General features: G+C 44.2%; 1 protein-coding gene across 1 annotated transcript; it reads right to left on the reverse strand.

The window, feature by feature from the left end:
• Positions 1–276: 276 nt before the first annotated feature.
• LOC147249454 (regulator of G protein signaling 8-like) lies at positions 277–23,300 on the reverse strand. Its single transcript, XM_086224273.1, has 5 exons — positions 23,083–23,300; positions 9,979–10,089; positions 9,047–9,108; positions 4,497–4,663; positions 277–2,076 (listed from the first exon to the last, which is right to left on the reverse strand). Exons 2-5 carry the CDS (start codon positions 10,077–10,079, stop codon positions 1,882–1,884), a joined length of 525 nt encoding a protein of 174 aa, XP_086080399.1. The 5' UTR covers positions 10,080–10,089; positions 23,083–23,300; the 3' UTR covers positions 277–1,881.
• Between the last annotated feature and the right edge of the window lie 1,546 nt (positions 23,301–24,846).

The raw sequence follows: 24,846 nt of genomic DNA on the forward strand, positions 1-24,846 counted from the left end.
TGAGTCTGACATGCGGGCAGCAACAGTGGCAGTGACTCTGGGAGAATATTCTCTGAGCTCTTGCTGGTCCAGACAGGCCCAGATCAGGCAGGTAGACCTGACAGTTGCTTCTTTTTTGGGTGAACGTGACCTCCAGCGCCCTCAGGGCTTCTAACACACGTTTGCGTCATGACCCTCTTGACTTCCCCCTGGTTTCAGCTGTGTTATTAAAAATGCCTTTTCATGGTCTTACATCTTTGGTTGAATCACAAGAAGATAATCACACAAATAGATGCAGAGGTTTTTTTAATCGCAAAATATAGGGTTACATTCATGTGGAACAGTATTTTGTCGTAGTCCAGACAGTTTGGCTTCTAATACAGCACACATGCACTAACGGAAATATTCGTTTCCTCTGAAATCTTTTTAAACCACTTTTTTTTAAAAAGGAGTGCAAATTGGAAGGAGCACATTTCAAAACACTGTCATGTCAACGTCACAGCATAGACTTTGTTGTTTTGTTGTCATTTTCATTACACACTGTACATGTAAGAGAATATCTATATAGTTAATCTGATTATTGCATCATGCTGAGAAGAACTGTAACAATTTGCACAACATTCTATTTGAACAGACATTGTGGGGTTGGGCTGTTGCTTTCAGGAATGAGAGTGTTAGCTTCCACAGTTCACACTGAATCGCTCAGCGTGCGTCCTTATAAAACAATCAGCACATCAGAAGAATTGTTTGCAATGTCTTATAGGGTGAAAAGTTCCTGAACTCTCGTCTTATTATCTTCTTATATTTCAAGGTCGGGATTCATGTGCTCAAGCAACCGGAGCTTCCTCAAGAGGGTGAACAGTCGCTGTTAAGCTTCTGATGTTCAAGCCTTTACATCCCCAGTAACCTGAAAGCAAATATCAACCCAACCCCTTTGTGTACTTCACAATTACTGTCACATAAAATACCTGCAAGAGATTACAATACACAGGATCATGTAGCTATATCAATCTCTAGGTGCAATTCAGTTTGGCACAGTTTGATATTAAGTGTTACTTCATCGTTCATCGTAAACACACAAAAATACCACAACAGTTCTAGTTAGCTATTTCACAAAGAACTGGACACAAGCAAAGGTTGTGCTAGGTGATACAGTGCTAACTGTAATTATCACGGTAATTCTATTTTTTTGGGGGGGGGGGGTGAAACTATGATCAGGCGGCACGGTGGAGCAGTGGTCAGCACTGTGGCCTCACAGCATGAAGGTTCCGGGTTGGAGCCCTGGCTGGAGCACAGCGTCTTTGTGTGGAGTCTGCATGTTCTCCCTGTACCTGCGTGGGTTCTCTCTGGTACTCCAGCTTCCTCCACAGTCCAAAGACATCAAGAGGGACCAGGTTAATCCAGACTCTAAATTGACTGTAGGCGTGGCTGGGAGAGCCAATGGTTGTCTGTCTATATGTGTTGGCCCTGCCATGGACTGGTGACCTGTCCAGGGTGAACCCGCCTCTCGCCCGAAGGCTGCTGGGATAGGCTCCACCCCCACCACCCTTAACAGGATGAAGCGAAAGAAAATGGATGGATGGATGGATGGAAAATATGATCATTTATTCAAATTTCAAACTACAACAATGACTGGGATAAATATCGTTAGCACGTGATATGGTCCTTTTTATTGGGATGGTATCTTCAGTTTTATCACCCAGCACGAAGAAGAGGTAAATCAGTCTCCCCCCCTGTACAGTGTAGTCCTTCAAGACTCATCTTATCTAGAGGGTTGCATGCATGGAGCTGGTGCAGACGAAGGGAACAGTCAGACATGTCACCCCATCCTTGCAGATTCACAGTATTCATAGATGATGTCATAGGGTTGATGATGTAGGTCCGCGTTTGTGTCCCTGGAGGTCACACAGATCTCCGCTGGCCTTGTGCGTGCGTCCTGTTGACAATGTCCTGGTACATCTTGGACCTGAGGAATCGTGGGTAGGAGTCTTTCTCCATGAGCGAGTAGATCTTAGCTTGGACCTCATTAAGGCTGGTGGGGGAGGGATCCTCCAGGCTCTGCTTGGTCTTCTCCCTGGTGCGATAGTCAATGTTTATCTGCAGGCGGAGACAGAGAAAACATGCACGCGTTCAAACACGGGTCAGTGAGCGTTGGTGTTATGATGGACATGTTTTGAGTTTTTTGGATCGGCACCCATTAGAAAGACTCAGGCACGCTGCTTCTCTGTTCTGGGATCTGGGTAACAATCCAATGAAATCTCGACAGAAAGAGTAAAAATTAAAGCTACAAGCAGCGTTGTTAGGGCCTGCAGCCGCGTCGTTGACACCGGCCCCAATCCAGCGGTGTATTGGTCGAGTGTGTAGGCCTTGTAGTTTAGGAGTTAGAAGCCTGAGTCTGATCAGAGAGTGAGAGCAGAGCTGAGAGCTGGCCCTTTAAGAACCCCTCCCCCGCTGCTCTGTCTTTGATCTGTGCTAGAGTGAGAGCAGAGCTGAGAACTGGCCCTTTAAGAACCCCTCCCCCGCTGCTCTGTCTTTGATCTGTGCTAGAGTGGAGAGCAGAGCTGAGAGCTGGCCCTTTAAGAACCCCTCCCCCACTGCTCTGTCTTTGATCTGTGCTAGAGTGGAGAGCAGAGCTGAGAGCTGGCCCTTTAAGAACCCCTCCCCCGCTGCTCTGTCTTTGATCTGTGCTAGAGTGGAGAGAGAGGAGGAGCAACAGAATTGGAGTGTGGAAAAGCTGAATAAGTCGGGATACGTTGGTCAAGAGTGACTCATAAGACCATATTTTTGTAGGGATTTTTGTCAGGAATGCAGTGGTGTGTTTTGTAAAGCTGTGGGATGTATGGTGTAGACGTGAGAAGCGTTTGTTTGACAGTAGGTACCCTGAGAGGACACGGTCTCCCCATAAACTTCCATTGTAAGCGTGAAACATGTCTCCCCCACTTTGACGGCTTATAAAATCCAAACCGAGAAATTCATATAAAAACCTTTAACAACTTTTAATCAGCACAGTTGGGAGAGTAATGTGTGAAAGTTTGGAAGCCATAGCATTAATGGCCTAGGAGGAGATAGATTTTGTTCGGGGAGTAAAAAAAGTCCTGATTTTGACCGTTTTGTCCAATTTGTAGACATTCTGTTGTAGACAGGTGAGGGGTCAGAGTGTGGGAATGTAGCGTCTTGATGAGACGAGTCCAACGGTGTTGGTCCCATGTTTGTGGGACATTCGTGGGAGGAGTTATAGTGCTCTAAATTATAAAAAAACTATCTTTTTGGTGTGTGGCTCCCTAGGTGGCGCTATAGACTTTTGTGGGGTTTTTCTTTTTGATTAGTGAATGTTGAGACAGACCGGACAATTGTGCCAAATTTCAGCGAATTTCATGCATGTTCAGGGGGTGAAATTAGATTATGCGCATATTTCGCGTGCTCATTGACAGCAAGAACAGTATAATACCAGGTTTTGAATGGTGTGTATGAGAAAAGTGGCTCCGGGCCGTCTGGCTGAGCTGCCTCATGGGTTGGGGGGGCTGGGACACTGTTGAGTGTGTGTTTGTGTTTTTTTTAGTGTTTTTAGTGCTGCTAATGTGTTGCTCTGCCGTGTGAACATAATAGGGTCTTCGCCTGAAGTACCTTCAGGCTCAGGCCCTGATAAGACCTCAGGAACAAATGGTGGGACAAAACTTGAGATGATGCAACAAAGCATGTCACTAAGATGTTGGACATTAGTTGTGTACTACAGCCATCAATGCAGTTTGCTCTTACCCAGGACTGAGGGTTCCCCAAATTATTATTAAATTATGCTGAGGATGTAACAAAGGCATAAAAATGCCATGCAGTTTTTTTCAGTTTGGGGTCAAAAGTTTGGTAAAATGAATAACTGGAAGTTGAGTCCTGTCGAGAGGTTCCGGTGGTGCCAGAACCTCGGTTGTCTCAACATAAAGTCAAGGAATTTTGGTTTAAATGCCTCTGATAAAGTCTAGAGGTTAAACAAGCATAACTTTATCATAAAGTACATCAGGATTCCTGCTCTCGTTAATATTTCAGCCTTTATGTGTCTTAATAAAAGTGACCGCTAACAAGTGACAGGGCGAAACGACAGATGTTGAAAAATCCCACGGGCTTCTGGTCAAGGGAACCTATGGACGGAGATGTTCACCTTCAAAGTGCATCAAATTCATATTCCATATACCAGAAAGGGGAATTACTGGTCAGCTTAAATTATTTTTGGGACCTCATGCATTACTAGTCAGGATTTTGGAATGTATCAAATTATTAGAAGTGTTAACTGAAGTTGGGCGCTGGTGGGATCAGAATACGTCCCCGGAGATTTCATGTTTATTCTGTCCATTTGCCCAGGCAAGGCAGAAAGACGAGGAAGACGACACAGAGGAGCCAGGGAGTTAATTGGCGTTTTTCTCAACATGAAAGGCAACAGCGAGGTTTATGATCTTGGTCTGCGGCGAAACTATACCCAGAGAGACTTCCCCCCACAGACACAACCAACCCGGGTTGCCCACACAAACCTCTCGTGGTGCCTGAACATCAATGAACTCCCTGAAGATCTTGTTTGCTTTTGACACGAGCTTGGTTGAGCTCTTGATTTTTTTGTAGTCCTCGCAGGCCATCCAAAACTCAATATTCTCATCACTGAACTCAGTCTTCAGAAATGTCCGGAAGGCAGCCAGTCCATCTGAAAGGGAGGAGGTAGAAACAACAACAAAAACAGTAACTGATATTGCAGCGTGGCACCTGCTTCCGGAGAGCGGCTGAGAACTCCCTCTTTTATTCCTCCAAACCTCTCCGTTTCATCCTGTCATCATACCCTTCATCCTATGCTGATATATTTTTCACTCTTGTTCCCAGAATTGGGAAACGGCTCTCGTAATTAGAACACAAACAAATCCTCCCACAAAGGAGTTTTTTTTTTTTTTTCCTCGTCTCTCTTCATTAGTCAAGATAAGTGATCAATTAATGTGCAGCTCGGTGATGATAACACAGAGGAAGGAAAGAAGGGGCATGTTTTTCTTTGGGCTTGTGTCATGTTGACATGTCCGCTCCTCTCAGTGCTGCTGTTTACTTCATACAGCTGCTGCCGCAGAGGACGGTCCATCTGTGCATATGCAGTACTGGTACTCATGATACAGCAGATACACATCCTCCTGAGTACATGTAACGTGCAGTTTTACATGTACATGAGGGAACGCACAAGCTGCTGTTTGGAGCTGGTGAAGCTTTCACAGATCCCCTTCAGTCCAACTTTATAAAGAATACTTTGTTTTCTGAATGATGCTTAAACGTTGAGTGCTGAACCGAGGAAAAAAAAGACACCTGTTTAGTTCGTTTTTTAGAGTATAAATACAGTTCTTCATCTTATCTATAGACTTACGTCTGGATTCAAGCCGACATCATGGAATATGAGTCGTCTCAATTCAGATTCTGGAAGAAGTTGAAGTTTTTTAAAGACTGTCTAACCTTGACTGCAGTGTTTATTAACCCGACCCATAATCCGTCTCACACACTCACCTAATGCTGTTGCACAAAACCTAATCCAGCCCTCAGACACTTGCTAAGGGCCTCTGACACTTCACAAGCATGACGTCTTTACTGCACCCTGTTACAAATCAGCATCATTATTAGACTATTTTTGCTGGATGACTTAAAAAAACAAACTACTGATATAACAGGTAAACTGATGAAACATCGCAATATGTCTGCAACTGGCTTATTAAATGTGCAGTTGTACTACTGTTCTGGTTATTCTCTTGCTGGTTTGTGACACTATTTAAATAATCCCTGCATCATTGTGATACTCTCCTTGTTTCAATGTGATTTAACACGTTTAATCTGAGTTCTTAAACTGTAAATTCCAGATTAAAATTTCAATTTTCTGTTGAGTTACAGATGTTTCTTTTCAAATTAAAAAATAGGGCTGTTTATGTGCATACAGTCCCTTAAAAAAAAAAAAAAAACATAGAATTATCTGACCTGGTTTATGTAAGACTGGTCCGCCTTAACAGTGCTTTATTTGTAGAGGAGAGTGGGCTCGGGGTCTGGATGCTCAATAGGTGGTTGAGGAGGTTTGGATGAAAGCGTTTGGAGCCGCGAGCTGACAGCAGGGAAAGCAGAACAATAGAGGCCATAAAGACGGCAAACAGGCAGAAGCTCCAGTGAGATTATGTACGGAAATTAGCCGCACTGGAAGACATGTCCCCCTTAAATTACTGGCAGCCACAGTTGCCAGCATTATATGGTTGTTCTACAGTACACCTACCATAACCTCCAACAGCAGTATATTAATGTAAAAATATTATGGTAGTGTACTGTAGAGAATATGATGATAATTTTTGAATTCTGTATTTTTACAGTAATTTGTTCCAGTGCACTGTGTGTTCCCGTTAAATCTTACAGTAGCCTGCTGTTCATGTCTTTTATAGATTTGGGCTCCAAAAGCATAAATCCTCAAAGTGTTTTACCGTATTTAGAATTCTGCTGTATTTTTTGCGGCCATGATGTACAGTGCTCATACCGGAGGAGGAGTTCAGGTCGAGTTCAATAAACGTGGCTGAGAAACTCAAAGTGCAGCTGGTGAACCAGGATGACCTGATGGCGTCCGACCAGAGACCCCAGCTCGAATACATCACAACAATTAGAAGAAGCTCGTAGTAATCAGGACACCGCAGGCCAGCTAAATTTGTTTGCACGACGCTCTGGACAGCAACCTCAGATAAAAACTGTTGCCCTGATATAATTTACTTGAAAAGCACAGCACTGCGGCGCTTTAGCCTCACACAATGTTCTTGTGCCGGTACGACAACAGCAGCCGGTGTGTGTGTGCAGGTCGCTACTCGGTTACCTCAAGTTGCAAAATTTTGTTCATGCTGCAAGCAAGACGAGGGATTAAGTTAGGAGCGGTGCTTGTTCCCTTGCCTCAGTGTTTAGACTAAGACTGTCAGTCTCGTCATAATACAACAGCATATGTGCACTTCTGTTACCATGGTTACGCCTCACTCTCATCATCATTCAACAGCATTTTGGTCAGTGTTGATAAAATGGACAAGGAGAACTCAAAAGGAAAACCACAGATGAGAAAGCTGTTGAATGATGGAAGCGACGCAGACGAAGAGAGAATCATTGCTCTCTCTCGTATTCGGTGGGTTTTTATTTTTGGAAAAGAAAATGTATCTTGATTTCGTTTGTTCACAGTACATGTTTGTGTGTGTGTGTGTGTGTGGGGGGGGGGGGGCTGTTTACACCTCATGTTCTGCATGCCCTGCTGTGGTATTTGACCCTCCAGATGAACACTGAGGCAGGCGTCATCGTGCCGGTTGTTAGGGTGGGAACAACTCATTTATACACTGATGTGGCCATTTTTCCTTTGTCGTCTTCAAATTTACGTTTGCTGCTTGACAGGGATGGCGTTTGCTAACGTGTTTGTTATGTGAGGCTTAGAGGTGAAGCAGAAGGAAGTCTCAACCAGCTGTAAACGGGAATATGTGACACACTTGTGTCAACACCTGCGTTCTTTTTAGCTGCCCAGATGGTCCGGTGGTCAGTTGTGCCGCCTACCAACAGGGGGAGCTGGTTCTTCTCCCGCTTGTCCATACAGACACTGTTGGCTGTGAGTGAGAAGCTGGATCAGGATACACATCCTGGTCGCTGTACTAGCACCTCAGGTGGAGGTGGATGGGGGATAGCAACCAGCTACGCCCACCTGGTGAGACTCTTTACCCTCAGGTAAAGAGGCAACCAACGACTTCACACATGTGGTTGGTGTGACAGAATGGGCGGAGCCACGAGTAGAACAGTTTGGTAGTGATTTTGTGATGTACAAAAAAGGAGGAGAAGGCAAAAATAATGGATGAACAAATCAATTCTTCTCTGATTCTTGGACACAGTAGCAGTAGTCCAATCAAATGGCGACTGAGCTTCAGGCCAACAGCCTTTGGTTCATTTCAGTTTTAAGGAACGCCACGGTACGGTTCCCCAGAGACCTTTGAGCAACTTAGGGAGTAATTAGAAATCAAAGAGTTTATGAGGTCTGAAGGAAATTCTCCCAGTTCCTGCAGCCTTTTATATTCTAAAACCTCCTTCAATGAAAGTGAGAGTGCAACCTCAGTCTGAGTGGTTTGATGCAGCCGAGCGCTGCCCCCCCCCCGCCCCCCCCCCCCCCAGCACACCGAAGGTTGATGGCACAAATGACTCTATGGAGGCAGGTCTAAGTGTGATAAACAATTCCTTTCGCTAAATCAAATTACCAGTGTGAATGCAATATCCTATCAAGGGTACATCCAGTACTGTGTTCCTATTTAACTGTGTGTGCCTGTGTGTGTGTGTGTGTGTGTGTGTGTGTGTGTGTGTTGTACATGTTCACCTCTTTGATGCTCGGTCAACTGAAACAAGATACGCAGGTGTATCACTCTCCCTCCGCCTGAGGAACAATCTTTTCCTGGCTGTGTAACAATCCATGCTTTCAGTGGGCAACATCGGTTTTGCAACAGTTACGTGTCAAACCAATGTGTTTCATATTTCTTAAATCTATTAAATATTTCTTAATTCTCATGTGAGTGCAGGATATTCAAAGCTGCGATGCCTAACTACGGTTTTGTTGATGGCGCTGGGGTGACAGAGATAAAAGTGGTGCACCGAAGATTGAAGCTTTGAAAAACTCCCTGTTGCTGAAGATGTTTGTTCCTCAAAATCTCACAGCATTACTGAACTTAAAGGATATAAATGTGCACTGAAATAGAATAAGACTGTCCCTTACATTCAAAAGTAATTGATGCAGGATTTAGCTGCCAGCTTTCAGGTTGCTTGAGGTACTTTTAGATGTTTAGTGTGGAGGGATGTCCTGTATGTGACTGGTTCTGCTCCAGTGTGTGTTTGGTCTGAAGGGAAGGTCACAGGCAAGTACGTGACTCATGATGCAGTAAGCAGTCACCACAGTGCAGAAATGACATGAGCTGCTTTGGAGGAGGAAAGTGGCCTGTGCAGAAATTAATATAGAAACAGGAAGGGTATATTTTGCATGTTTGTACTTCTAACCCCCCGCAAGAATTACAACATGTCCACTTACATTTGTGAGAGAGGAGGTGATCAAATGACTCGGACCATCGAACAACCTCCTCGGTCGATAGTCTGACGATGAGAAAGCCAAAGAAAACAGCGCATCAGTGCGACGTGAACCAACCACCGACTGAGCTCTCATGCATTTTACTGTTAGATCGTACGAAGACACATTGGGCGACAATTCAAAAGCACTGTTACTAATCTAAAATCACCATTACCACAGAGAGAAAGAAATCTCAACGCGACATATTTATATTTTCAAGATTTTCATGTGATTATGTGTTTAAAGACCTTGTAAGGTTACTTTGAAGAGATTGCAACAAATTTGCATAATCATTTACATATGCATGTCTAAATGTGACTCGAGTGATGTAAATAGGGACTAATGGGCCTAATGGCTGACCTAATTTGTACAATCACTGGTGTGAATAAATAATTGAGAGGCATTTAAATTCAGTTCAGTCACACTGACACATTTCACTCCTTCTCCGTGGCATTTACTGTTTCCTTCTCCAGTACAACAATCTTCATGTTTGCTGATGAACAGAAGATATACGTTGACAAAACAATAAAAAAAATGAAATTGCATAAAAATGGCGTGAAATGTGATGTTTGTTGTGCCACATGTTCAAAATGTCCGGATGTCGAATCACACACCTTCTTCTGCAGGAGTTGCCGGCAATGAACAATAAAATCATGCAAATTACCGCAACAGTAAATCCTAATTCTCAAAACGTAGCCTAATCCTGTCACTCACAGGCGGCATTTTGATGACTGAAAATTTAAATGAATTTTATTTAAATACAGCATTTTTTTTAATTATATTCAAATCTTGATGATGATAAATCATGAATAGCCATTCATTTCCTATTTTCCTATTTCCAAACACAGCATGCGGTCCCTTCACAGATGAAAACATCAGAGTTTTCGGAGACTCACTTCAAACACCTGGCTGTGGTTTCATGGGCGGGAGGCAGGAACTCGGAGAAGTCGCTGTATGAGTCGGATTTGTTGGACAGACAGCCTAGTCTGGTCTTCATGGTGCAGAACCTGCAGAGGAACAAGCAATGTTTGCACCTCAGTATCTGGCCCTTTAAGCCGTATAGGAAACCCTCCATATTTGATCTGTGGTCAGGATAAAAATATGACATTCAAAAACAGTGATGAGCAGTGAAAAGTGCAAGTCACATTTTTTGGTACATGACTATTGATCTGCCAGCGAAGGAATAAACCCCAAGCCAGTGCAAAAGAAAAGTGTTCTCTTCCATCTGGAAAGATAGCAGGACTTCACACTTGCAAACTGCAATGCAAACACCTCGGTGGGTGTGCGCCAAAGAACATCTAGAGATATAAATAGCCAGGACGTTGGAGTAATGTGGGTGAGAGGGTCGAACAACAATGGATTCTGGCACCTGCAGCTGTTAAATCACCATTTCTGAACATAACTTTCATTCATGAAGTGAGAGGAGTCAGAACAGGGCAGTAGGTCGGCTGAAACGGAGCCGATCTCAGGAGGTTCTGTTCCAGGCAAACGTGTTCTGCAGCACGAGAATTGACTTTTCTGCATCAAGAAATAACTTTTCAAGAGAGGATAATGAAGAAAAAAAAATCTGATTTTCTTTTGTTTTTGTTTTCTGACGTTGTCCTGAGAATATTTCATGCAATGTTCTGGTAACTGTTTTTTTCTTTTTCATAGATATAGGATCATGTGCTCGAACATCGTCCCAAAAATCTTGGTTGAAGCAACAGATTATTGATCAAATCTTGTTCAGCATCCCTAAAATACATTCTCAACGTGTTACGCTTCAGTTGTTTGGTCTCACCAAACATTTCATCATACACAGGAACATTATTCGAGTGATGAATATCATCAAGACGTTCTAATATGCCAGATTGAAACATTTTCTCTGACCTGCTCGTTGGGTTTCCTGTTCTGCTACTGATCAATAATCAAACTAATCCCTACGCCAGGATTCTGCTCAGCTCCAGCTCTGAAGATCAAAGGGATTCAAATGCACTAGAAAGTTCGTTCTGTGTGATTTCTTTTTTTTTTTTTTATTCTCAACCGAGACTTGGACTGAAATGAACCACACGGCCATCTTTTAACAGGCTGTGTTCTGCCTCTGGGACACGAGGGTTAAACCAGATGGGCCGCGGCTCTCAACAGGCTTCATCAGAGGCCAAGCGCTTCTGTAAAGGTTCCTGCCGTTCCTCACGGGCAGGAGCAGAGACGTTGTACGGAGACAGGAACCGCATCGACACATTCGGCAAAACAAAACAAATCATGCTTCTTTGGATTGATTCCCTGCTCACATATTCATCACTCAGCTGAATATTTCAAGTGTTGGAGTTGCTTGGAAGGCAACTTTAAATTAGAACCGTCGTTTACATGAATCTCTTCTGGCTTTTGTCTCGCACTGAGGTGGAAGTCTTCAGAATGACGGCCATGAAGTTCAAGAATATGATTAATTTCAGCGTCAAATATTAGTTTGCTCTCTCCTGGATGGTGGGAGTGCTGAGGCAAAGCCGAATCAGTGGACTGCTTTGCTGTTTGGACCTTTGGGAACAATCGGGAACATTGTATGAAACGTTCTATTTATTATACAACTGAAAGCCATTTACTGGAATTAATGCGCTGCGTCGTCCTCCTTCCACCCCTGACAGCTTCTACTGACGAGTGCACATGAGAGAGAGCTTTTGCATTTGGTATAAAATCTGAATATTTTCTTCTCATGGATATTGGATGTGTGGTTTGATTTACCCTCAAAATAGATTTGTGTGTGTGTGTGTGTGTGGGTGTGTGTGTGTGTGTGTGGTTGGGGGGGGGGTACACAACAGTGGCTGGAGCAGCAGTCGTTTGGGCTGATCTGGTCTTCATCAAGGATGCTGTCTGGTAGACGAGACCTTGCTCTTTTGCTCCATAAACAACGGCGTTCTGTATTCGATGTTACGTATCAAATGGATGCGCTGGGCTGGAAGGACGGTTTGCGTGTCATCTATGTGAGTCATAATCTCAGCAGGCGCTTCATTTATTAATGAAGGGATATTTTCAGCGAGGAAGGCAAAAATAATAACGCCGAGATATTTTAAGTGCAGCGCACAATAAAAATATGACTTCACTCAATTTCACTAGAGGTCACCTTTCATGCCAGGTGTGTCTATGATGTTACGAAAGCAGCTGGAGAGGCTAAAAATGGAGAGGAGGCACCGAATTCTGGGACCAATCAGGTGATTGAAAAGGCCTTTTCATCGCATATCAGTCCAGATATATGAGGATTTAGCGTTAATCCTACTAGTGTCAGGTACTCTCCTGAGGCTGCCGTAATTGGAACTGAATGAAAACAGGTGTATATATAAAGCCAGCGTGGGATGAGGTCGGGTGGGTGGAGCAACAAAGAGCACTTCTCTTTTTAATGGGTCTCTCCTGCTCAGCTTATGAGTCAAGATGGTTTCTGACTCACATTGTTTTGACACATTATCAGACTTTGTTCATTTCCTGTTTTTCAACTACTTCAAAAACCCCACTCTTATTCACACAGATATTGTTCTCATGAAAACTGAAAACAGAGTTCAGGATCTTGCCCCAGGGCGCCTGAGATGGTGGCGAGCGATGAGGGAGGGGCAAGCGCTTGGTCACTTCCATCCATCCGGGATTGAACCAGTGACAAGCTCCGCTAACTGCTAAGCTACCAAGTGTTCAGTGGCTTGGTAATCTTGGATGGAAGCGATTGAGGCACCAATGGGAGCGAAGCACACAGCTGGCTGGACCAGTAACATTTTTAGTCACAAGAAAATGAAAAGTGAATCTCGTTTTCGATATTTTCACGTTTTCATTTGAACTGCTCACATTTTAGTTGTGGACTTTGTTTCTTCAGTTTGACTTGTGGGTTCAGTATTTTCAGTGCATCTCTTGTCAAACGCCTGTTTTACTTCCTGCCTGGCTCCGCTTCTGGAGCGCTGAGCTGCACTGATGTGTTCCATCTGTGTCCCCTCAGCTTCCTGCCCTCCTGTGCGTAAATGCTTCGGTCCACTGAGAGCGGGAACTTTTCCCAACTCCCTCTTGATAAAGTAAAGTGGAAGACTGATGTCGTGTTTGAGTCAACCTGTAAACAATGAGCATAACCGGTTTGCAAGTCCTCACAAAACCAGGTTCAGTGGTTACGTATCAACACCAGCTCAATACCTGGTAAGGCACACAAACCAGATGTCTCGGGCCAAGGGACGACGAGGTTACGCTGTTGCCAAGGTCGCACTCGCACCACTCACACAGCAGCTGGAGCACTTAGGGTGTCTGATTAGTGACATGAGAGGCTTCCTATCAGAGTTAATTAACAGCCTGCTGTCTCTCTCCTGTAGACATCCGATGAGAAGGGCAATGTCAACAAATCTACTTGATGCCTGCCTTAACTGACGGACCGGTTTGATAAAAAGACCATCCTTTCTGTGGTCAGGACTACGGTACAATTAATCAGCTTTCAGAAGCACGACAGAGGAGTTCGGCCAAAAAAAAAAAAAAAAAAAAGATTCGAACAACACCTCGCCTTGGTTTCCTGCAAAATATAGCTGATAAAACCTGGTGTCAGACATGAGTCAGAGGGAAGGGATGGATGGATGTGCACACTGAACAACTACAGGAACATTGTGTTGTTTTCCTGTCATATTCCTGGTATTTCAACAGCAGTTAACTTATAATTCCATTTTCTTCTGAATCTCTCCATTGTTGTCAAGTCCTGGGTGACGCTTTTTAAACGTCCCCTCCTTTAAGATCCAATTAGGCTCTGTACTGTACAATCAGGTGGAGTCATAGCACATAGAACACAACAGACTTCATGGAAAATGTGTGTGTGCGTCATAATATCCCTGTCACATTGCAATCAGTTATTTTATCAGTTTAGAGAACAACAAGATTCATCTTTCATTCATCATTCCTCTAGTCCTGGTTTAGCTGGCACCAGAATGAAAACTGCATATGAGTTGTGCATAACTTGTATAGATACTGCGTCAGTTTACCCTGTAATACTTTTACAATGAAACACCTGCTCACTTCTCATCATCTACGCATCAGAATTTCTTTTTGCACGATCAATTAGGCACTGGTGTCCAGGCAGAGGCCACGTGTGAGGTTGAGGAGGAGAAACCCTGACTTCCATCCATCCATCAACAATGATTGCTCACTTTTGTCCTCGCTCCTTTTCTCTGCTCGGCTCTGACAAATCTGAATCTCTCTTGATGTTGTGTGCTACATTCTTCATCTGCAGTGTGGTGCAGACACGTGCTGCTGCTGCTGCTGAGCTATTTATAACAACTCCTGACAAATCCATGTAGTCAGGAGGAAGCAGTGCATGTACTATTCAGCCATGCAGCAAAGGCCGACTCCTGGAGGAGAGATGCTAAAAACAGCAACAGCAATCTAAAGTCGCAGATATACAGAAGCATGCCTCATGAATCTGAAAGTACAGGCAACATCCGCTAGACCTCCTCCTCCTCCTCCTCCTCCTCAGGGCCGGTGGATTAAGAAGTAAAAATCTAGATCATGAAGTTGTGAGTGTGAACATTTTCTTTGATGTTACTTAACTTGGTGCAATGCAGGTTTTGGGATGCCCCTCTGTGTCCTTATTTCTGGATGCTGACTATGTGTGCAGCACTGGATGACAAATCCTGCAAAGGAATTTTCTTGCAATAATGAATAGATTGTTTGATGTGGAGGATGAGAAAGCATCCAGAGGTTTTAAGGACATCTGGATTTTCATCATGGTTTACTTTGATGGAATTGGTGGGCAGCACAGTGATGCTATACGCTGTCACTATGTATGCGCCGATGAGCATCGGCACATATCTGCTGCTGTGATGCTGACGATGACGCTGAAGGTAAAAAGATCAGGCGTGACAGGCTAAAAATAACCCATTTAGATCTAAAAACTCCTGGAAGCTTTTCTAAATAACCTCCAATGGGATTTCCTGACAAACTTCAAGTCAACATCCAGTAAAACCTTGTTTTCTCTGCCTCGCTGGCGGATAGCAACACAAAGTAAAAAAAAAGAAAGAAAGAGGAAATGGTAGCCTCTTGGCTTCCAGGTAAACCGATGTGCCTTCGCTCTACTGTTTGTTACGTTTTTCAAAAAAAGAATATCAACAAACCACGACCCTGCATCAGGTCTCAAAGCAAGAAGCGTGTCAAGCAATAAATGGCGTGAGGAGCTAAAAATCCACTAAATTGAGGGTGAAATAGGGTGAAATTTCCATGCCACTCTCTCAGGCTACTCTGACTTGCTTTTCAGATGCATCCTGGCGAACAGAAACCGACTGATTTGTACTGAGGCCGGGTCATTGTGAGGGACAAAGCATTCTGGGGTTTAGGGTGCTTTTTTGTTTTTGTTCTTTGTTGTCGGAGCCCAGTGAACGCAGGGGGCACTCCAGATGGTTTGCTCCACAATGTTTAACAGATGGAGGGTTCTGCTTGCAACTGCAGGTGGGACATGAGATGTGGGGGGGGGGATGGTGGTCTAAAGCTGCATTGGTGTGTGTCTGATAATTTTCTTAAGTTCTCACTGCAGGGGTTTGTGCAGGTGCACTGATCGCTTGTGTCGCTGGACATTTGTAAGATTATGCTTGAAAAAATGTGAATCGCTTCTTGTCAGTCTCCTCGGGTGGGAGATTGTGCCCCCCCCCCCCCGACCTAATTACACTGATGTACTGTGAGTCAGACGACTAGTTAGCTGTGGTGACTGAGCAGAAAGTCAGTTAGGCAAGTTCATCCACTTCCTCTCCAACTCTAAATCCAAGCTGTCAGATTTGGGGCTTTGAGTCACAAGCGCACCACTGTGGTCTTGCGCTTGTGTGGTTGCGTTTGTGTACTTGTGTGCAGGCTGCCCTGAGAGCGGAAGCCTCACTTCACACAGAACTATCTGTCACTTCAGATGGTGTGTAGCCACGATTAGCCACAACAGAAGAAGAAGCAACTGTGGCTGTTTATTTCTGTCCTAACAGCCTGTGTTGTGCTTGCAATCCTAGGTGGGTTTCAAGGAAGGACCATAACACTCGCTGATGAGCCGCTAAGCTGCTGCTCTCACCAAGAGACGCCAGTAGCTACGCTGCATTCTGAGTGAGCAGAAAGAATGAGAGATGATAATAACACGAGTTGAATATCTTCATTTCCAAATTTAGCCTGCAAAAGGTTTAAAAAAGGAGTAGATTGATTGTGTTGCTGTGGGGACATTAGTTAGTTCTCTTTACACAGTAAACGCTGTCACGTTGTGTCAGAGAGCAGCTAGAAAACACTCCGGATATTCTGCATCACAGACAGTATATATGAGAGAAAGCTAAACGCCGGGAGGCCGGATGGATAAATGATGCATCTGCACAAAATATGCATGATTTCCCACACAAACTGAGATTTACACAAGAAGAATGTGAGGCAAAGATAAAGCAACTCATGCATAATTCAGACCAAGCACGTTTTCCTCCGGCGTGGGTGAAGCTGATATAAAAAAAAAATAAAAATGACAGACTTAGTTGAAATAACAAAAACACTCTTTTAGCCAATTTTCAGTGCGTGTGTGTGTGTGTGTGTGTGTGTGTATACAGTGTACATCTGTGTATTTTGCACAAGGATTATTAAAAAATGAACAACAAAAGTGATTTGTTTTGAAAGAAAAACATATTTCTTTACTTTTCTTTAAAAATTATATTTTATAACATTTAGTTATAATATAATAAAAGAAAATGTGATTGGAAATTCTGGCACTTTGGATTTTCCTGTTTGGATCCTAATTAAAGTCGCAAGCAGCCTTGAGTGGACCCTCACACTCTAGTGCACGTTGCAGTGTGTGTGTGTGTGTGTGTGTGTGTGTGTGTGTGTGTGTGTTCTGCAGAGTGAGACCTGATGGTATTTGGATTATTGTGGTGTAAATACCCCGTCCTGCATCCACTAGATGGCGCTCGAGAACACACACTTATACTGCTGTACATCACGTGAAGACAGCGCTGTCATTCTGACGTCCATATTCCCTCTAATGAGTGGCTAAAATACACTCACTAGATGGACATGAACATGTTAAAAAACAAACAAACAAACAAACAAAGGTGTGGTTTCCTGTTGTCACCAGGTGGCGCCGTGACTAATCTGCCCCATATTGTGAAGGGGTCTTCTCTGGTCCCTTCTACTTCCGCTAATTCGGTGAAAATCAGTCTAATTTGAACCCCTGTGCTCTGAACCCCTGGATAGCACTTAGTGTGAGCAATGGTCTTTGTATCAGTGAGTCGCGGTGCTTTGTGTGAGCCGTGTTCCGTAACTCCAGTCCCTCGGCCCTGTGTGGCCTCTTGTGATGCTCACTCCAAGAGTCTAATAGGTCAGCGAGGGACAGCGCTGCCTGGGGCTCCTCAGCACACAACGCTCTGCTACTGTTTTCAAAGGTACGCCCATGTACGCTTAGATTAATGTCATCCGCCAGCCGCGCAGACACTCCTCTATCCATTTATTTCAACTTAATCTGTATCCAGTTCGCACGCTTCAGCAGCTCATGAATGAATCTCCATGATAAAAGAAAAACACTTTCCTCCTTACAGGGATGTTGCACGTGACCCAGCTGTAAAGCTTGTTTAGTCACCTGAAAACATGTGACGGCAGCGAACACAACCGTGAGAGTGGATCGGTATGTTGGCTCGGATGAACGCTGCCAGTGTTGCGGGTCATATTTTTATTGATTTTTTTTTTACATTCATCTCATCCTGATTTTAGAAAATCCAACTCACTTTTAACACACGACAAAAAGGGTCATCATTACGTGGACAAATACCCGCACTATTGTGTAAACTCAGAGAGATGTACTAACTTTTCATTTGCAAAAAAGATACGTTTATTTATTTCAGAAATTCTTCATTGCTTATTCTTTTTAATAATGTCTAAGTAAGAATAAATAATGACACATTACACATAATTGCATTATAAAGAACGCTTCCTTTATATTAAAAAATAAATCTTTCATTTCCACAAATTGGTTCTTCAAGACGGGGAGCCTTTTTTTCAAACCCTCCGTTTAGTCTTACAGGCAGGAAGCGACTCCTTGCTCCTGACATCTAGTGGGTATTTATTTGCTGGCAGTCACCCGGGTTTGCAAAGACTTCAGAAGTTGGTATGCAAAACAAATTTGCGCATCATTTTCAGACTAATTAAGGTGCCCTGTGACAGATGAGGAGTTATTGAGGTTATCACAGTAATCAGTTTGGCGAGTTCAAGCTTTGCTTCTGCCTTTCTGTCATCAGATTTGGGTCTGGAGTCACAAGGGCATAACTGTGGTCTTGCACTTGTGCATGCACCCTGGCCTGAGAGAGGAAGCCTGACTCCCAGGGGACGGATCTGTCAGCTCGGCTGGTGTGTCGTCGCCATCATCGTCACCGCTCTGAGGTTTATTTCAGTCCTCCTTGCTTCTGTTTTGGCTGGTCGCCTCAGGTAGGCTTGAGGAGCAGCAGGCCCTCGCGGTCGCCTGCCTGAACATCTCGGTTCATCTCAACAAGGTTTCTACGATCATTGATCTGTTCTTTGGGTCCTCAGCTGCTCAGCTGTACTGCCGCTGTGGACACAGCAAGTTGCACAACAAATACATGTGGGTTTTTATTCCCCCACAAACTGGTGACTCCCTCAGATGATAGCTTTGCTGTAGCCTAACGTCAGTAAATGCAGGTGTTACAGTGGAATGTGGCTCTCTTGCATGATAACTCAACTGTATCCGCTACATCTGGCTGCTTCCACATTGTCTGTAAAACTGCTGGAGCCCTGTTCTGATTCCGTCTCCTGAGGCCAGTGGAACCAGGGTGCAGATTTCGATAATCCAAGGGGCTCAAAATTAACTTAAACAATCAGTGAGTCTTTGCTTTGACCCATCAGACAATAAATATAATTGTTGGGTCAAAACAAACAGATTAATATCAATATAGCAATGCAAAATTCAACTTCAGTTCTGTTCATAACAGCAGAAATAAACTCAAAGAGAGAACTCAATGTCTTGAGTCTGATTATTGACCCTGTGGCCGTAGCGTCCGTGGGCACTGAGTGGACTCCACCCAGCAGGCTGCTGTCCCAGTTATGCTGACTCAGCACAGAAGTACCAATGATAAATCTAAACTGGGTCAAAACTGTCAGAACAGAGTTTTTTTTTTTTTTGCTCCTTTGTTCCACACAGCTCAAATAACTAGCTAGCTCATCAGCACCCAAGGGCGCGTTCATCCACTCTGGTACTCCCTGTAAGTGGTGTCATTTGTAAAAGTCTGATGCCTGGCCAGAGGATTTGCACATTCCTGACTGGGCATGTCAGACATGGAAGTTATAATCCCCAACACTGAGAGAGGCATTCAGTGGATGTTTGCCCGCCTGGCTGCGCGTCTCAGAGTTTTGCTTTAACTATCTGGTTAGTTCCTGAAGTCGACCATGATTGATGCTTCAGCCCTGAATAGATTAGAAAGTCTTTATTGTGCAGAACACAGTGAGACAAAGAGGGCTCCCTGTGACGAGAGAATTGAGAAGGAAAACAGAAGAATTAGAAGTTGGGCACAAACCTAATCAGCTCTTCACTGTCACGACATTGCGTGAGTCCTTAAATCCCGTTTAGTCACCTGTGATGTAACTTGGCTTACAGACTCTCACTCACCTTAGGCGTAAACAAAAGGCAAAGGAAAGAAAAGGCTTCAGAGTAGTTTTTGAGTCACGGCTGTGTCAGATTCCACTCCAGTGAATCTGCCTGTCACTGGCAGGATGTGGCTATTTCAGGCACAGGGATGCCAGCGGTGCTCGGGATGACAAGGGCTGGTTTGTATGTAGCCTTTTGCTTTGGTGATAAAATTAGAGTTTGCCATCTCCTGTAGGCTAAACCGGAATATGATGGGATGGGACTGGACTGAATGAGCTTTTGTACAGTCCCCCTGAGCTTGTTTGGGCTCGAGTCAAAGTATTTTATGGTTTAGATGGTGCTCTTCATCATCGGCTATATTAAGCTGTCAAGCTAAGGTTGTCTTCCGGCGTCATCTGGTTTGTCAGTCCTGTGGTTGATTTAAATGATGTTTCAGCCAAAATCATGTCAACTGCTTCTTAAGTACGCAGCGGAGGAAGCGCTGAATTCAAGAAGAGGTTTTGGCTCTTCTGCGGGAATTCTTGGTGACTCCAGAATTCTGACGACTCCAGCTTCACGCCCGTTGTTGCACCAGCAGGCGCAGTCAGGTGAAGTCCACTTCACTGACCACAACTCTGCCACTTTCTCAAATTAAAAAGAGTTGTTGAATTGTTGAACACGACTGTAAAGAGAAGGCGGCTTCTTTCTGGACGACGTGTTTGAGAGCTTCTAAACAGGCGCTGTATGAGTATCAGATAACTTTTTTGTTTAATTCACCAAGGTGCCATGCAGGATTTGAAAAAAATCGCCATGATGCCACGTCAATTAACAGCAACAACTTGATGAACAGATCACACTACTTTCATGAAATGTTGCTTAAAAAAAGAGTGATGGCTGTGTCCTGCTTGTAGACATTCCTACTTTCCGCGCTGCATAAACACATCTAACCATTTAACTTGCCTGCTTTGTGTAACAAGCCCTGCGAGGCAGGTGCATTACCTCCCATTGTTCTTTAATCTAGGCCTGTAAACCAGGATGCCTTGGCACTTTGCTCCTTTCAGCTTTAGCTGCTCGTCTCTTATCGCTCATTCTGCCTTCAACCATTTATGTAATCAGTTTGTTCCAGGGATTTATTTTGCATTGCATAAAGCAGCTGCATGCCTAGAGACCTCGACTAAAAGCATTTCCCTTGAGAAGGATTTGAAAATGTGTTGGCATGCAGCGAGCACTGCCTTGTACTGTGGAGCAACAGAGGTGCCCTTGCTAACTTACTTGAAAGCTGCATACTGATGCACATCATGAGAGTCACTGATCTGCAAAACAATCCACAGAATAATCTGCAGGCCTTTAATTAAGATCGATTTGACTGGCATTTTTTTCTCGGCATCCATGTCTGCGAGCACTGAGACAGTGAGCTCATTATATTTTATTAGATTTAATTTCTCCCAAACGAAGCAAATGTCTGCACAGCCTGCTCTGTGCAATATCAAAGTCATAAATGTTGCAGGAATGTTTTTGTTTGTTTGTTTTTACTATATTTTTTTGTTTTCTTATTAATTCAAATGAGTTTTTTTTTTTCAACCTTGATTAAGTTTGTTTGATTTTACAAATACACACGTTTCAAAATGATCAATAACGTGTGCATTTTGCGTGGTTCTCATGATTACTTCATTTCTTCTATTTTCATATGCATGAGCAAAATACACTGCAGGAGTTCACTAAGATTGAACACTGACCTGTAAAAGTAAAAAGCATTCAACGCACAACTCGAGGTTCCATTTATAGCTGTGAAACTTTTGAGTTTCCTTCAGGGAACAAAAGTCAGCCCCCTCACACACGGGTGAGTCTCAGTGCTCGGCCGCTGAAGAAGCCCCAGAGCCGTGCGCTCATCTCAGACTCCGTCTACGCTGCTCTCAGTTACCGGGATGTCAGTTTCCTCCCCAATGCACAAAACAAACCCAATTGACATGGAAATCAAAACTGTGACCCAGCAACCAAAATGAAAATGGATTCAAGAGCTTGTTGAACCACTGCAGCCGTGTCCGTGGCGTGTGTGTACTGCACACTCCTGCACATGTATACACACAGTACCAACAAGCTGAAACACAAGTACTTTTGCCCGCCATCCTCTCAGTTCTATGGATGCTGTGAATGCTGCTGCCGCGTATTCCTCACACAGAGGAAGGGGAAGGTGAGATCAGCTCTTTAGACCAGGACTCACACACAGGTTCTGTCGGAATGAGCCTCCAGCATCATAGACAACTACACACTGATTGATCGACACACTGATTGACTGAAGACAAACTGCGGTTGAAATCTGATTCGTGGCGCATTGTTTGCGATTGTATTGCTGTTGAGGTGATAACACAACGCGGGGCGCATCAGTGTAGGAGCTGAGCCAGGACAAGTGCATGTTGGGACATTTTACTGTTTGACAGATATCAGTACCAGATTGAAACTGGGGCAGTTCCAGACACACCAGGATGTCTGGTCAATAACCAGACTGGCTTCTCTCAGGTTAGAAAAAAAAAAATCTGCTGTATCTGCACCTCCAAAGCTCATTAATGAACACTTCACTAGATGAAACGTGTTCATCAGTAAGCTTCCGAGGTGTTAGGCTAAGCTTGACTGCAGGCGGTAGCTTCATCTAAACTGTACTGACATGAGAGGTATTGACCTTCTCATCAATGTTACATAAACTATTCATAAGGGTGAGAGAGCCGATGGTCGTGGAACAGTTGCAAAATGACACGCAGTGGATGAGCCGATCAGAGTCTTTCAAATTAACAACTGGTCCTTTTTATTCTGGGACCCAGAACAGCGGTGAGTGTTGAAGTGCGGTTGTATTTAATGCAGCCGGGGAACTTGGCTTGGATGTAAGTATGTAAAACAATTTGAAATTGGGTGAAAAGACAGTTTAATTTCAGGGTCAACAGCAGACAAAATAGGACGCTGACAAGTAGAAGCTTGGAGCGTTTGCCTGTTACGGATCAACTTCAGCCTGAGTTGGCACTTTTTCCTCTTCAAAGCCCCTCTCCATCTTTGATAGCTGATGAGTGACATTTGCCGGGCTGAAAAGCTCTCACAGTTATCAGTGTCAGTGAGGGACAGGTGGGTGGGGGGACGGGGGACGGGATGGGACTGATTTTCAGTTCTGCTCGGAGGAAATTATACTGAAAGTATTCATGAATAAAGTCTAACAACAACAGTTTAGACATGCCGCCAGAGACGGTGTTTATGGACAAATTAGCGAGGCTGCAACAGTTTCATCAGTGTGTCCAGTATCAGCCACACAGACACTAAATCACTCCCTCATTCAGCAGAAAGCCTCCCTTCAAACCTGCAGGTAATAATCAGCCATTAAGAGGGACAGTATAATACCTGGAGCTCCACAGCAGAGTTACATAACACTGTCATCCGACACATGAATATGCATCCTTACCTTGAGTCTGTTGTGTGCGAGAGCGGCTGAAATGTTTCTCTCCTCCTTTAAAAAAAAAAAAAAAAAATCACTGCCTCTCCCAATCGTGTGTTTTGGCAGCCTCCACCTTGCCAGTGCTGGTGTGTATTTGTATGATTCTGTACAGCTGAGGACGGATGATATCTAGTATTTCAAATGCCAGCGAGTGGGAGCCACACACGGCATGCTCATTGGTGTGAAATCATGGCGGGGGGGGGGGGTGAAGCAAGGATGGATAGAGGGAGAGGCAGAGGGAGTGGAATAAGAGAAAGCTGTGGGGTTGTGGTGGTGGTGGTGTGTGTGTGTGTGTGTGTGTGTGTGGGTGGGGGGGGGTCTTTGTTTGCACATGAAAATCTCCAAGGTCGACTGGAGCGCATCTGTGGAAGTGCTGTTCACTCTGTTAAGGAAGGGACGGGAACGTTGGAGATGGCAGGGCGTCAGGAGGAGGACGCCGCCGGAAGCTCCTGTCACGTTCACACTTGGGGAAAATACACATGAACTTTCAATTCATGTCACTATTGAAACTATTTCTGTAGAAACTGTTACTTGACAATTTTGAAGTGTAATCTACATAAAATGCCAGATATTTGACATTCCAGCCTTTGAAATGCAGAAGTTTGCAGATGTGTAATCATGATCTCAATGGTTTATCTGGGGTTTTTGATTCCTTGTTGGATAAAAAAACCAAATTGTCAGAACATGGTGGACTGGGGCGTACTTGAGTGCTCATACTGGTTTCTGTTTCACATAGATCAGGATCTGTTTGTTGGTTTGTCCAGAGGGAATCCTCCCCATCTTCTCTGATGAAATCAGACATGAGTACCAGCAACATTCACGCTTCTCGTCTCAAGCATTTGTTGGCTCACTGCAGCCAATCAGGAAAGTAGTTTCTGTGTCGGATTTTTTGTAATTTTTAATTATTGTGGATGGAAAGAAGAAACAATTCTGTGAGTAAAAAGGAGTTTTTGTATCTGCTGACACATTCAGTGCACGCGACTCCCAGGAAATTAGCGTCCAGTCTTGCTGGAACCTCCTCCCAATGCTGCCACGTTGGTCCAGCATGCATTGCACAACTCGATCTGCAGTCTGTTCAGGTCGGCCGGTAGAGTTCTGTTCCATCGTTAACTTCTGGTTGCTCAGGCCTGATTTACAGAGAGAGTCACTGGGGTGAGTACAGATGAGTGTAGACCCACCTGTGGTACTACTGGGCAAAAAGAGGCTGACAGCAAATACCATCAGACGACCAGTCACTAATGTGACAAGCGTCACTCGTGTTGTGTAATGTTCTCTACAAAAAGCAACCGTCTTCACGGGGAACCTTCACAGCTCACAAACAAACGGCTCTTGCGTGATTTCTTGAAAAAGGTACAATGGCGTTTTCCTCTGTTAATGTCACGCATCTGTGGCAAACAGCACTGCAGCGGGAGAATCCCTGTCGTTCAAAGCCCATTTCGAAGGCAGCGGTGAAAGGCGGTCACCCACACAGTTGCAGGGATGCTCCACCTTCACGACAGAAGCGTCTGTGGATGAGTGATTGGAAATGTGGAAAACATGTTACATCATCAAGTGCTTTCTTTCACATTTTCGTCATGACGTGTCCGATGACCCAGTTCTGCAGGACATGTTTTTAATGTCACCGATTACATCTGGAAGACTGGGAGATGCAGCGGATCATTTTATAGTAATTTCTTGCGTCATTTTGACCCGCCTCTCCATCTTCACCTCACTCCTTCCATTTATAAGTCT

The sequence above is a fragment of the Aulostomus chinensis genome, chromosome 14 (assembly GCF_037954235.1).
Source record: "Aulostomus chinensis isolate RoL2024-O1b breed Wild chromosome 14, RoL_Achi_v1.0, whole genome shotgun sequence".
Taxonomy (NCBI): domain Eukaryota; kingdom Metazoa; phylum Chordata; class Actinopteri; order Syngnathiformes; family Aulostomidae; genus Aulostomus; species Aulostomus chinensis.